This window comes from Lasiosphaeria miniovina (assembly GCF_030549165.1).
Source record: "Lasiosphaeria miniovina strain SMH2392-1A chromosome Unknown B0T26scaffold_6, whole genome shotgun sequence".
Lineage (NCBI taxonomy): Eukaryota > Fungi > Ascomycota > Sordariomycetes > Sordariales > Lasiosphaeriaceae > Lasiosphaeria > Lasiosphaeria miniovina.
This window is the reverse complement of record NW_026848225.1, coordinates 961,029-973,411: the sequence shown is the minus strand read 5'-3', so window position 1 is coordinate 973,411 and position 12,383 is coordinate 961,029. Positions and strand designations below refer to the sequence as shown.

General features: G+C 53.6%; 4 protein-coding genes across 4 annotated transcripts; 2 read left to right on the top strand and 2 right to left on the bottom strand.

Moving 5' to 3' along the window:
* Nucleotides 1-46: 46 nt before the first annotated feature.
* Nucleotides 47-1,018, bottom strand: B0T26DRAFT_754487 (uncharacterized protein; the record flags this gene model as incomplete). The annotated part of the gene is made up of 1 exon (XM_060445828.1): nucleotides 47-1,018. One exon carries the CDS (start codon nucleotides 1,016-1,018, stop codon nucleotides 47-49), a length of 972 nt encoding a protein of 323 aa, XP_060292554.1.
* Nucleotides 1,019-1,669: 651 nt separating this feature from the next.
* Nucleotides 1,670-4,303, bottom strand: B0T26DRAFT_785122 (uncharacterized protein). Its single transcript, XM_060446766.1, has 3 exons — nucleotides 4,214-4,303; nucleotides 2,615-3,685; nucleotides 1,670-2,555 (listed from the first exon to the last, which is right to left on the bottom strand). Exons 1-3 carry the CDS (start codon nucleotides 4,224-4,226, stop codon nucleotides 1,999-2,001), a joined length of 1,641 nt encoding a protein of 546 aa, XP_060292553.1. The 5' UTR covers nucleotides 4,227-4,303; the 3' UTR covers nucleotides 1,670-1,998.
* A 2,238-nt stretch (nucleotides 4,304-6,541) lies between these two features.
* Nucleotides 6,542-8,059, top strand: B0T26DRAFT_678695 (uncharacterized protein; the record flags this gene model as incomplete). The annotated part of the gene is made up of 7 exons (XM_060440261.1): nucleotides 6,542-6,706; nucleotides 6,896-7,123; nucleotides 7,186-7,197; nucleotides 7,367-7,571; nucleotides 7,661-7,688; nucleotides 7,872-7,952; nucleotides 8,011-8,059. The coding sequence occupies 7 exons, from the start codon at nucleotides 6,542-6,544 to the stop codon at nucleotides 8,057-8,059; spliced, it is 768 nt and encodes a 255-aa protein (XP_060292552.1).
* Nucleotides 8,060-10,192: 2,133 nt separating this feature from the next.
* B0T26DRAFT_654151 (putative extracellular dihydrogeodin oxidase/laccase) lies at nucleotides 10,193-12,229 on the top strand (the record flags this gene model as incomplete). The annotated part of the gene is made up of 5 exons (XM_060438519.1): nucleotides 10,193-10,502; nucleotides 10,571-10,775; nucleotides 10,840-11,594; nucleotides 11,671-11,786; nucleotides 11,876-12,229. The coding sequence occupies 5 exons, from the start codon at nucleotides 10,193-10,195 to the stop codon at nucleotides 12,227-12,229; spliced, it is 1,740 nt and encodes a 579-aa protein (XP_060292551.1).
* Nucleotides 12,230-12,383: the final 154 nt, after the last annotated feature.

The following is a 12,383-nucleotide window of genomic DNA, read 5'->3' as shown; positions in this document are numbered from 1 at the left end:
TTCAGATTCTAAAAAAGCAGCTCTTACTCCTACACAAACCCATTCGTCACATCTGCACATCGTTCCAGCCCGAAAAGAACGACCTCGGAGGAGGAGGGGCCGGACTCATCGCCGAATCCTGGTTTCTGCTGCTTGCAGAGGGGCCGGGACCGCCGTCGTGGCGCCCCTCCCTCGGCTGCAGCGGTATTCCCGCGAGGTACGCGCATTCATACTCGTGCCATCCGGCAGCGGCGGCCTCGTCCTTGATAGAGTTGGACTGCGGCGGCGGCGGCGGCGGCGGCGGGCGGTACGGGAAGCGCGGCACGAGCTCGCCGTCTCTCCAGACGCGCGGCCCATCGCGCGTGCGCATGCTGGCCGTCGAGCGGCGATCAGCGTGCCGGAGGTTCCGAAGCAGAGCGCAGTCGGGGTCTGCCAGGGCGCGCCGCTGCCAGTGCCACGGGCCGCCGGCGGCCGCGACGCTCTGGTCGGCGGTGCCGAGGCGCTCGCCGTGGGCGTTCATGACGACGCTATCCGCGGCCAGCACGGCGTGCTGGCCGCCCTGCCACTGCAGGAAGCAGGTAGTGTTGGCGCAGGGCGTGGCGGCGATGCCGATGCCGCTGAGGGCGCACCTCGCGTGGAAGGCGTTGCGGGCCCACTCGCCGCACTGGCCGCACTCCCAGAACACGGGGTCGATGAAGGCGGCCGAGGCGTGCAGGCCGCCGACGGTGCGGACGATGTCGGCCTTGCTATGCGTGGGTCCCAGGGCGCAGTTTGCGCACTTGAGGTGGCGGCAGCTGGGCTTCCAGCACTCGCCGAACGGGTCGCCGGGCCCGTCGCAGTGCACCATGCCCACGGGGTCCTCATAGCCGCCATCTGCGCAGTGGCAGCAAAACCACCGGTTGAGCTGGGTCGACGCCGGCAGCCTCCCGGACTCGTACCGGACGGGGGAGTTGCAAATGGTGCTGGTGACGAGAGGCGACCCAAGTCCTTCGGTTGGAAATGTGGTCAGAATGCGACAGTTTCTCGCTTGGTAGTTCATGATTTTGTTTGCGCTTCTGAGAGAGCAAGGCTATCGGCGGCGGCGGTTGGTGAAGTCTGGGCTGCTGATCAAAATCAGGACTGTCTGGTGATGCTGTGCTGGTTAGAGCATTCTGGGTTCTCGGCCATAGACTTGGGGGTGTTAATAAATGAAACTCGAAAGCGGGGACGGTGACTGAGACTCAGGCCCGTAGGCCATGTATGGTAACAGAGGTGCTGTCTCAGTCTTGAGGCCGCGGCGCAGCCGTGATTTCCTTGCCATGCATCTTCCCGTGTATTTAAGGCAGGGATCACAAAGCACCTACCCATCGGCTGCTTACAGCTCAATCAATCATGTACCGTTGCACACAAGCTTTGTGTCGAGGGCATATGGGATGCCACGGCGTCATCTGTGCCTTGTCCGCCTCCATGACGATTGATGGACGCCGAGGTAACCGCCGAATTGGGCCTACCGGTCTCTGGCGGTCTCAGAAACAGCAATGTTCCCCAGGGTAGCGACGAAGTGGAACATGGTGACATGTAAGCAACAAAAAGTCTGGAAAGAGAATAATGCATGATTAATAGTTGGGTATCGCGTCGCATGTGACAGACAGGAGAAACGCGTTTGCACTGAGTATATTTTAGCTACCTAACTGGCTACCCGAGTATGATGCCCACCATGAATCTCTCACATGCAGAGTGTTGTGTCTCCCACATGATAAACCCCTAACTCGACAAGTCAATTCCACGTCAATACAGATCTGCTCCAGAATCAGTTGCCACAGCTCAGAAATCTCATGAACGCAACACTTGGGTCTAATTATATGTCTAGTGCTAGCCCTAATGACCGCACAAGTCTTCTACAAGAAATTAATCGGATATCTCAAGCTTGATGACGACTTCCTCAAGTTAGACGTCCTCCTCCTCAAGCTTGACGTCTGCCTCACTCTTGACGTCGTCCTCAAACTTGACAATCACATCTCCGCCATTGGTACACTCGGCTCAACCGGTTGACTCGAAACCGTGCTGCTGGTAGTGAATGCGGTCGAGACGCAAATCCTCCATCTCTCTAAGAGCAGGGTCATTTTTCTCCAAGTCATTGAGGCCCTGAAACAACTCCTCAGTGAAAGCACCCGACTTGTGAGATCGCACCTTGAGCTGGCGAACGACGTGGCCACTCAACTCGGTGGGTGCATGAATGGCATCACGGGCAGCGTTGTGGTGATTGATACCGCAAAGGGCGTGTGTATCGGTGTGCGGAAGCGCTCCTGGCAACTTGAAGTGCATGACCGTAATGTCCTGCACCTTCGTTGCCAATTCGGTCACACTTCCAGTGTACTCCGCCGGATCCACAAAAGGAATCATGCCTGTACGCTTGAGTTCTCGGGCAAGCGATCCGAATTGTTGCATGATGCACTGATTCTTCACAGCTTCTCCCCCCTTGGCGCTTTGGCAGTACGGCAAGGTCTGAAGGTTGCCATCCATGAGCTGCTCGTATGGGATACGGATCGCATCGACAAGGGTAGTCAGCATCTTTTGACGATGCTCACGAACAAGATCTGAAAACCACAAATAGTTAGTCTAGAAGGGGATGAAAGTTAAGTACCACAAGACTAACCAATGATTGCCGAAGGTAGGCGCTGAGCCGCCCAGGGCTGTCCTTTGCCGTTGATCATGTTTCCCTCGGCGTCAATGGTCGAATTGTTCGCCGCCGTTGAGACTAGGCGGGAGAACCAACGACCTTCGCCGATGACCCAACAAAGAAATAGGGTCTCATCGTAATCGCCTCGAAATTCTCCTCTACTCATGACATGCTGGTCGAGGCCTTTGACCCATTTGCTCATGTAGGGGATAAGCATATGAACACATTCGTACTTTTCAACGATCAGAGCAATACTATAGAGCTGATGAACATCCGGACGATGGGGAATGTCGTGGAACTTGTAATGAATGACAGCGAACAAAACATCGAGCCCATAGGCGTCGTCGTTCGAGTCAAGCATCTCAATGATCCATTTGCTTGTCTGCGGTCGGGTGTGATCACCACCGTAAATCATCTTGCGCCAGACAGACGAGGCAGCTGCGATCAAAGCCGAATGGACCTTGTAAACGATGACGCCCTCTGGACCACGGACCTTCACCTCCAGGTCGCTGTCAATGTGATACGACACAAACTTGACAACAACAGGGTCCGCCTGGGTATCCGGCTCATTCTCGTCGCTAGCTACGCTAGATGCCTCTGTAATAGGCTCAAGCTCAGCCTGGGACCAAATGGTATCACTGGAAATATCTTCGCGGGTTATCATAGAAGTGCCAGTGGCAGCGCTGCCCGATTCTTCGCCGGGGGTAGCAGCATGATTGGCAGTGTCATCACCGTCAGGGATGACCTCCTTCTCCGACTCAGGCGTGGCCTGGCGGTTGGTGGCAGAAGCTTCCGACTTGGGGGCAAGGCCGTTGTTGGTGACGATTTTCTCTGGCTCTGCGTCAGCAGGATCGTTTCTAATGACAAATTTCTCCGAGATTGGGCTAGATTCATGGTTGCTCATAACAGTCTCCGCCTCAGGCCAATGGAAATTGGTTTCCGCGTTGTCCGCATCGGGCCACTGGAAGCTGCCCTTACCATTCTCCGACTCTGGACGAGCCTGAGAGTTGGTCGCAGACTTATCCGACTTGGGGGAAGACATGGCTAGTAGTTCGGCAACAGAGTAAGTGTTCAATTTCGCCAATAAAATGGGCTTCTCAAACAACAGAAGTGCGACCTGAGTGATGAAAAGTGGAAAAGTTGTGGAAGGAGGAGGCCAGGAAATTCGAAGAGAACGCGTGGAATGAAAAGCTTGCTAGCGGGGCAAGAAGGTTCGTGCTGTGAGGAAGAGCGGCTGAGAGGGAAGGTGCGAGATGATATTTTCAGGCAGAGGGTAAGTGGGTCGAGATAGGTGAAAGTAAGGTGTAGGTGCTAGATAAGGCAGGTGCAGGCGACCACGACGCGATCGAATTCGGGGCAAGACCATTCCGAGTCAAGATTTGGGGAATTTTGAGCCTCGGCTGCAAATTGAAGTACAATTGGCCGTGTGCTTCTTCCTCTGTGATCGCGTTTCTTTGGGAGGACCAAAAACAAACTCAGGTGCGGAAAGTACGGGGAGGGCGAGGATGAACGGCTTGGGGAAGGAGAGAATTGGACGTCGGGCTGAATGCTTTGGCTGGGGGCATATGCACATATCTTTGACTGTCATTTTGTTCTCATTCGAAAGTCTTGCTATAATGAAGACAGTTAGCCGATTGATATGCCGTAGTTTGTAGTTGCTTCAAGAGATCTGGACGGGTAAAAGGCTGGCGCGAAAAAGAAGGTTGGTGAGTGTGAAGGAAGCGGAGGTCGAGGCGGGAAAGATTTGGGAGCTACTTGAAAGGGCACAAATGGTTCCCTTAAGCGCCTAGTCTCGGCCCAATCATATTGGTAGTTCAAATTCGACTGCAGGCGCGACCGGGTGTGGGCTAGGTAGATTGTACAATCTCATGTTTTGGAAAAAAAAAAGTACCTGGCCTGGTAGACTGGAGGGAAGAGTAACGGTCCCTTCCATATGACGATAACGACCATTAGTGCCGATTAGCAATTAATGATTCTTAACTGGCATGAGACATTCGGTTAGGAAGCCAGCCAACAGGTTCTGCCGTAGACATGACAATGCCTCTTATCTTTGACAGAAGTCCTCATTGTGCCAGATATTCGCAAGGCTTCGATACAAAGGGGTACCTTGCCCGCCCGCAGTATCAGCCCTGCCATCCGAAGTACTTGGCCTACCTGGAGCCTGGAAGAATATCCGGGCAATCGTAGAGATGCTGGGGCTGGGTGCCTAGGTATCTTGGGCGTAATGTTTGAATAGCTTCAGGAGTTAGCGCCACAGGCTGGGCGTCATTGGTGTAACAATCCGTATCTCAAGTAGGATACCGCCGAAGCGCCATAGAACAACTACCAAGAACCAGAAGCTTGCCGGCAGGTTGCTCACTCACCGAACCAATTTTCTCTCTTTCTGACGGCCTGGGAAGAACCTGAAAGTCATCTTCCCAAACCTTGGTAATTACCAAGCTAGCTACCGGACTTGATTTAATCTTTCGACTTTTCCCCAATTCCTAGCTCAAGCAGGCCGAGCAGCAGCCCTGGAAACCAGACTCGGCCTCATCATGGCTATTCTAGCCCCGCAGCCTGCTTAGGCCGGAACTCACATCCACAATAGAATGATGAAACGGTATATTCTGGTATCCTATGACAAACTCAAGCGACTTTTTGGTTAGCGCCCGTGGCCACCATTTGGTATCCTTCCCTCCCTGCTCAACCTCGGCTCAGCCTATCCACGTCTGTTAGATGCCGAGTCTGCTTACATAATTTTGGCGGGACCCCTCAATTCTTTCCTCCTCTCCTTCCCCACCCGCTCCCGCTCTTATCTCAGCAAGCTCAGACCAGTACCGTGGCTCAAAGAGGGGCTACGCCCCAGTGGAGGGCCTGCGGCCCCGATTTTTTAGAGTTGCAGGGGGTAGACCCACAAATATACATTTGAACCAATCAGAACACGCAAAGAAAAGAGCCACTCTACTGGTCTGAGTATCGACGCCCTCAATGTGTATATGTGTGTAAATTCCTCCCAGAACTCTCGCCATTCGTTGATCATGTGAAGCTCATCTATGGCGAAGAGTCCAAGCTTGCTGTGGAAGTCAGGATCACGAAGGACCGCTTTAAACCTCGGGTTTATAGCTTGTTCCGGGCTTAGAAGCACATGACTGTATTCACCAGCTTTGACTTCATTCTAAACGTTCGGGTTCTAGATAAAATTAGTTAGCCATGTATTTAGGGGTTAGGGTAAGGGGTAAAAGGATAGGGCTCCTTCCACGCCTGAAAAAGAGGTCTGAGCTTGCTGAGATAAACCCGCTCCCCCACCCGCTCGCCTATTACAAACCACTCGACTGTTAGGGTCGTCTGTCTGTAAGGGAGCACGGGCTCCACAGAATGCTGGGGTTGGTAATTATGAAGATAGAACAAAGGGCAAGCTCCTATCGCGCGGGTAATACAGTCAAATCGGAATGCCACTCAAAGTGTATGAGTGCAGTGAATGTGTATTGCTTGCTTGAAGAACCAAGCAAGAACTACCTAAGACCGGTGCCACGGTCATCGTATATATCTATCTAAGCTGGGCCAATTGGAGCGTTGCTCTGTTGCTCTCTGACAGAGCTACAGAGCGTTGCTCTGTTGCTCTCCGACAGAGCTACAGAGCAGCCAACCAAACCGTTGCTCTGTTGCTCCCCGACAGAGCTACAGAGCAGCCAACCAGACTGTTGCTCTGTACTCCACCGTGCAGAGCAAATGCGGGCCCTTCTGCTCTGTTCTCCACCGAACAGAGCAACTGTGGGTCCAAGCCCCTCCTTTAACGTGACTAGCCGAGGCGGGTCCAGCCACCCCTGCCCTGCTTCCCAACCAGTACGAACAGGGATTCGTGACATCGCCCTCCTCCTCGCGTAGCCGCTCGCCCACGGGGTTGCCCACGCGTTTGCCCACGCCATGGACAATCAAGACAATTCCAATCAACAACAGGATACCCGGGAAGGCCTGGTCCTTGCCCTACTATGCCTCGAGATAGTTGACCACCCGGAGCACAAGGAGAGCATTGAGGCCATTCTCAAGTTCTACGAAAACGGCGGCGCCCTCCCTACCGCCGACATCATGGTATGGGTCTATGGGCCCTGCGTCAGGCGTGGTACTCCGGAAGAGTTCCGTAATGATGCCAAAGCCAATGGCAATGGCAGGCTGCCATACACCCATATGGGAGGCTTTCAGCTCGCTCAACATGATGGCCTCGCTCAACACGATGGCCTCGGCAGTCAAGATGACTCCAACCAACAACAAGATACCTAGGAAGGTCGGGAGCTCAAGCGGCTACGCCGTCAGATGGTTGACCGCCCGGATGACAAGGAGAATATCGAGGCCATTCTCAAGTTTTACGAAAACGGCGGCGCCTTCCCCATCCACAACATCGTTGTATGGGCCTATAGGCCCGGGCCCCACGTCGGGCGTGGTACTTTGGAAGAGTGGCGCGATGATGCCAAAGCCAACGGCTATAGAGGGCAGCCATTCATCCATAGGGTGACCCCTCGACACAGATGGCCCAGTCTGCTGTTTACGGCCCTGGTGTCGGTGACTCCTAGTACATGTACCTGGTAAGTAGGCTTCAGGTCACACCCTCCCGACATTCCTCTTCGTCTTGATTTTTCAGCCGGCTGACCCAAGGCAGTTCTGGCCCCAATTCCGCCTTCCTGCCGCCGCCGGCAGCCAAGACGACGTCTTCATTCATGCCAGATCTCACACGATACCGGCTCTTCGCTCTAGACCATCTACCGCGACGACTGGGACACCTTAAACGTCAATCGCATGACGCCGAAATATGAGACGGTTACCATGGCCTCAGACGTTGAAGTCCAGATGGAGACCTTTATTGGCGAGATTCGCACCGTGAAGTTTGATGCGGGGAATGAGATGACGACTCTTACCGGCTGGCTGCGCGAGTCGTTCGTCATCAGAGACCCCGGACCTGGTACGTTACTCCTATCTGGACTGGCAATGAGGAGGGAGCTCTATTTCGCGATGTCTCCGGGAAATGCTAACCTATACGTCTCGGTGAAGAAAAATGGTGGTATCTCAGCTCCCAGTGGTATGAGCGCATAAGTTTGCGAAATGTATATATCCGATGCTCAGATAGATATCCAACCGGCGTCACACTTGAAAATATCTCGCGTATTCCTACGGTTCACCGAGGTTTCGTGCAGAACTCGAATCCATGAACTGATAATGATACAACGCTTTAACCCTGAACATGTCCTTGACCTATTTCTAGCCGAGGGCCGGAAACAGGGCCTTCAGGCAGCTCAGCCCCAAAGCGGCGAGAGCTCAGCCCAACGTCCGAAAACGGATTTTGGTGAGCTTGAGTTTCGTCTCCGGATTATGTGGCATTTAATTACAATTTTTTCTTCTAGCTGTGATGTTGACTATATCATGGACCATCATGCACCTCCAAATATCTAGTTTTATGAGCCGTCTATGTAGATGTAAATGAACGCTCATGATATTTTTTCGGAATTTACACATGCAATACGCTCCCACCAGATCGGTGTTTGGAAACCTTCCATTGCAGTGAAATGCGTCCATGTCTTCACCAACTCATCAACACCGCGGAAAACCTTGGGTGCTTGGACTGGCTAGCCCAAATATCTCAGAATCGATCAAATCGCCCGCCGAGTTCCCTCGAGGCACTTTGATCCAGACTTGGTAAGAGTACGCGGCTTTAAAACCCGTCGAGCCAAGTCACCTCGAGGCTGGGGCTCAGTTTGCATGATTGACCCCTTGCCAAATTTCATACCACAACCACCAACCAGGAAATCGGGACCAGGCAACCTATGAAAACATGGGCGGTTCGATATGGGATATTGTTACCTAATTGCATATCGCACTACGCCTGCTGCGGAAACGTTCTGGAAGGAAACTCGGTAACACGAGAAACAAAGGATCTGCGAAATCAGCCTGGAACGAAAATTGATCGCCCATCAGTCGTGGCATCCATACCCGCTTGCATGAACTGCCCCGGTTGGTGTCAGTGAATTAGGTACTTGCCTAGCCGTGCCGCACGGCCCTCTGGGATTCGAAATGAGCAAGACTCGCTTACTTCATTAATATGGAAGTCCGGTGCTAAGGTGTGACACGCCTGCCCTACAGCATATGAGAGGGATTCAATGATTACCTGGGTACCAGGGTGGTGTTATTCCCTTCTATTATTTCTTCGAGAAGCGGCAGGTTTTGGCGCTTCAGGCTGCACAGGAATCGCACACCTCGGCGGTGGTGTTGGAATGGCCGCGACGACTATTGTGACTGCTTCGAGTTCGTTTTTCATTTATTTTAATTACGTCAAGGCTATTTAGCTATGATGGGGTCCGAAAAGAAGCTGCAACATTCCGAGTCATAGACGATGAGATTTCGCTTCCGGAACACATGGTCGCGCCTGCCCTTTTCTGTCGAGGTGAAGTGGGAACAAGTAGGCTCCGACACAGACAATTTGATCGGCTAATTAAAACTGGGCCAAACTGAATCTTTGTTGCTCACCCTTCTTTTTGAGATTCTTATGTTGTGCAGCGACTGCGCGCCCCGGCGCGTCCGACGTGTCACTTCGGCAAGGCGGCGGCGCAGGCCAAACAGATCGCACAATCGAGCTCTGCGTAAGGAGGTGTTCATGCAGGACCTCACACTTCAGCTGCCTTCGCGGAGGCAGTGGACGTTCAAACGTGGGAACGTGACGTCGATCATGATGAATTCGGTGAGTTCACTGACTTCCAAAACCCGGTACCCTGCCTGGCACGTTTCCCCCTGGCAGCAGGGCTAAGGTGAGTGCTCAGTGCATGAATTGTGCATGGTGGGCAGGGAGGTGTCAAGTGCGATGGGCCTGGGGTTGCGATCGACGGAATGGGGACTTTACGCGACGCTGATTCGCGTCCTCAATCACGCGTGGGATTCTTTGTGTTTCTCATCCCAGCTTTTGGACTGATCTAGGATCCACCGGGGCATTGTGTCAGCAACCCGGCCACCCCCTTCATGCGACTGCGGCGCTGCGCTGTGCTGTGCTTCTAGAAGCCTTCTGGGGGCCGAAAATAACCGTGCATGCCCGCAGCTGATCTGAGAGCTATTCCAGCTCGGTCTTCGGATGTCGACGCCGTCAGGTTAGGGGGAATGAGCCACATCAACCCAGAGAATTCGCCCTGCTGCGGTTTCGACGCGATTGATATGTCCATTTGCGGATTCTTGCGTCGCAATATCTCTGGCTCTCACCTCGGCCGCGTGTTGCAGCTTACAGGGAGCCTGGCAAGTGCATCGCGGCGCGGTGGCTGACCAAGCGCCCCCATGCACGACCATACCTCAAGCAGTTCAAACAGGTGAGGCAGGCACTGACCTGCCCAAAGGATACAATGGATGCTTCAGCAGTGTCGCTGGTTGACTAGTATATAATGACTCTGTGGCACCTCAGTCAAGATGTTGTTTCTTGGGCATCTTCACTGTCTTCTCAAGCTGTTCCACAACGATTCACTTCTCTTCCATCTCCACGCTCAATATTTCTATCGTTTCTCTGTGTAGCTGAGTATCCTCGCCCGCCATTACCCTTTGCCAGAAGTCATGTATTTGTCCTCGGCCATCGGGGCGCTGGGCCTCGTGGCCCCCGTTGTCCTCGCAGCTCCGTCTCCGCCACTGGTTGAGAAGCGGGCCTGCACATTCGACTCGTTGGCCAACCCGACTTGCTGGGACGGAACCTTTGACCTCAACACAAACTACTACGACAGCTGGCCGAGCGTTGGCGGGCACCAGGAGTACACATTCCACATAACAAACATCACCATGGCCCCGGACGGCATCAACCGGACAGTGCTTGCCATCAACGGGCAAGTTCCTGGGCCCACAATCTTCGCCAACTGGGGCGATACCGTCAGTCAGTATACCCAGAAGAATTCGGGAGCTGTTTACGCGTTCGAACTGAGCTAACGTGTGTCTGGGTAGCGGTGACTGTCATCAACGAGCTGGAGGATGCCGGGACAAGCATCCATTTTCATGGCGTCCGACAAAAGGATACTAACACTCAGGACGGCGCCGTATCCATCACCCAATGCCCCATTCCAGGAGGCAAAACCAGCATGACCTATAAGTGGACCGCAACCCAGTATGGAACGTCGTGGTATCATGGGCACTATGGGCTTCAAGCATGGTGAGTCGGCCACACTAAAGGTGCCGGGCACCAGACACTCGGAACTGACATGATTATGACACAGGGATGGCCTGTTTGGCCCAATCGTTATTGCAGGCCCGGCCTCGTCGGCATACAAGAACGATCTTGGAACTCTCATGCTCTCGGACTGGACTCACAAGACTGCCGAGTCCCTAGAAAGCGACGCGGCCGTCAACGGCGGCGAAAATATAGACAACGGGCTCATTAACGGCACAAACATCTTCATAGACCAAACTACGAATGTCCAAACCGGCAAGCGCTTCGAATTCGTCTTCCAGCCCAATGAGAGTCACCGGATCCGGTTGATCAACACGGCCATGGACCAACACTTCAAGGTCGCACTCGATGGGCATGAGATGGAAGTCATTGCGGCCGACTTTGTCCCCATCAAGCCTTTCAAGACGAAAATCTTGAACATTGGAATTGGACAGCGGTACGATGTCATCATCACAGCCAACCAGACACCTGGAAATTTCTGGCTTCGCGCCAATGTTCAAACCAATTGCGGCCAGCGTGCAGCTACCTTCATAGATGTAAGGGCTATCGTGCGATACAATGCCCCTGGGGTCAATGGCACGGCGGATCCGCCCGAGGCAACCCCGCCAGCGTTCGACGTAGATTGCACCGACATGCCCATGACAAACCTGGAGCCGTTCGTTGCGATCAATCTCAACATCACCGGCAACTTGACGTTCGACCAGACTATCAACTTCAATCAAGACTTCAACAACCCCAACCCCGTCATAAACTGGGAAATCAAGGACGGGATTCATTTCTTGTCCCACTGGGAGAACCCAAGTAAGTTTCCATCACCAAGCAAAAGAAGCATGACTGGTTTGGAAGCAGAACCGCTGACATGACATGAATCTTGCAGCTCTTCTTCAGCTGGCAGGCCCGGGAAACGTGACCTTTCCTGATGAGCAACAGGTCCTCGAGGTCAATGGGGTAGACAAGATACAATTCGTGCTGATCCAAACCGACTCAGGCGGGGTAAGTGCAAACCAATACCCATCTCTTATCAATCTGGTCTATTAATTCGTGGCATCTTTGACTGACTCGTATATGCAACCCTACAACAGGACCACCCGATCCACCTGCACGGCCACGACTTCTGGATCGTCGACCAGAGCAACACGACGAAGTTCGACCCCTCGACCTTCGTTCCCAACACGGTCAACCCGCCGCGGCGCGACGTCGCCCTGCTGAACGGGTCCGGCCACCTCGTCATCGCCTTCAAGGCCGACAACCCCGGCGCCTGGCTCCTGCACTGCCACATCGCCTGGCACGTCAACCGCGGCATGGCGCTGACATTCCTGGAGAACAGGGCCGACATCTTCAAGCCGGGCGACTCGGATGCGGTGGGCAAGAACTGCGACGCTTGGAAGGCATTCGCAAAGGATAAGGGTATCATCCAGACTGACACGGGAGTGTGAGGCACTCGTCAAGAGATATGGAGAAGAGAGCTTTTGGGGGGCAAATGGCTTGAGTGACAGTATCATCATCTTCTTTATTATATCCTCTTTTTGTTCATTTGGGCTTTACCAGTTGGTGTAGGGGGAAACCGTGAATACGAGAAGGGTGGTAAGG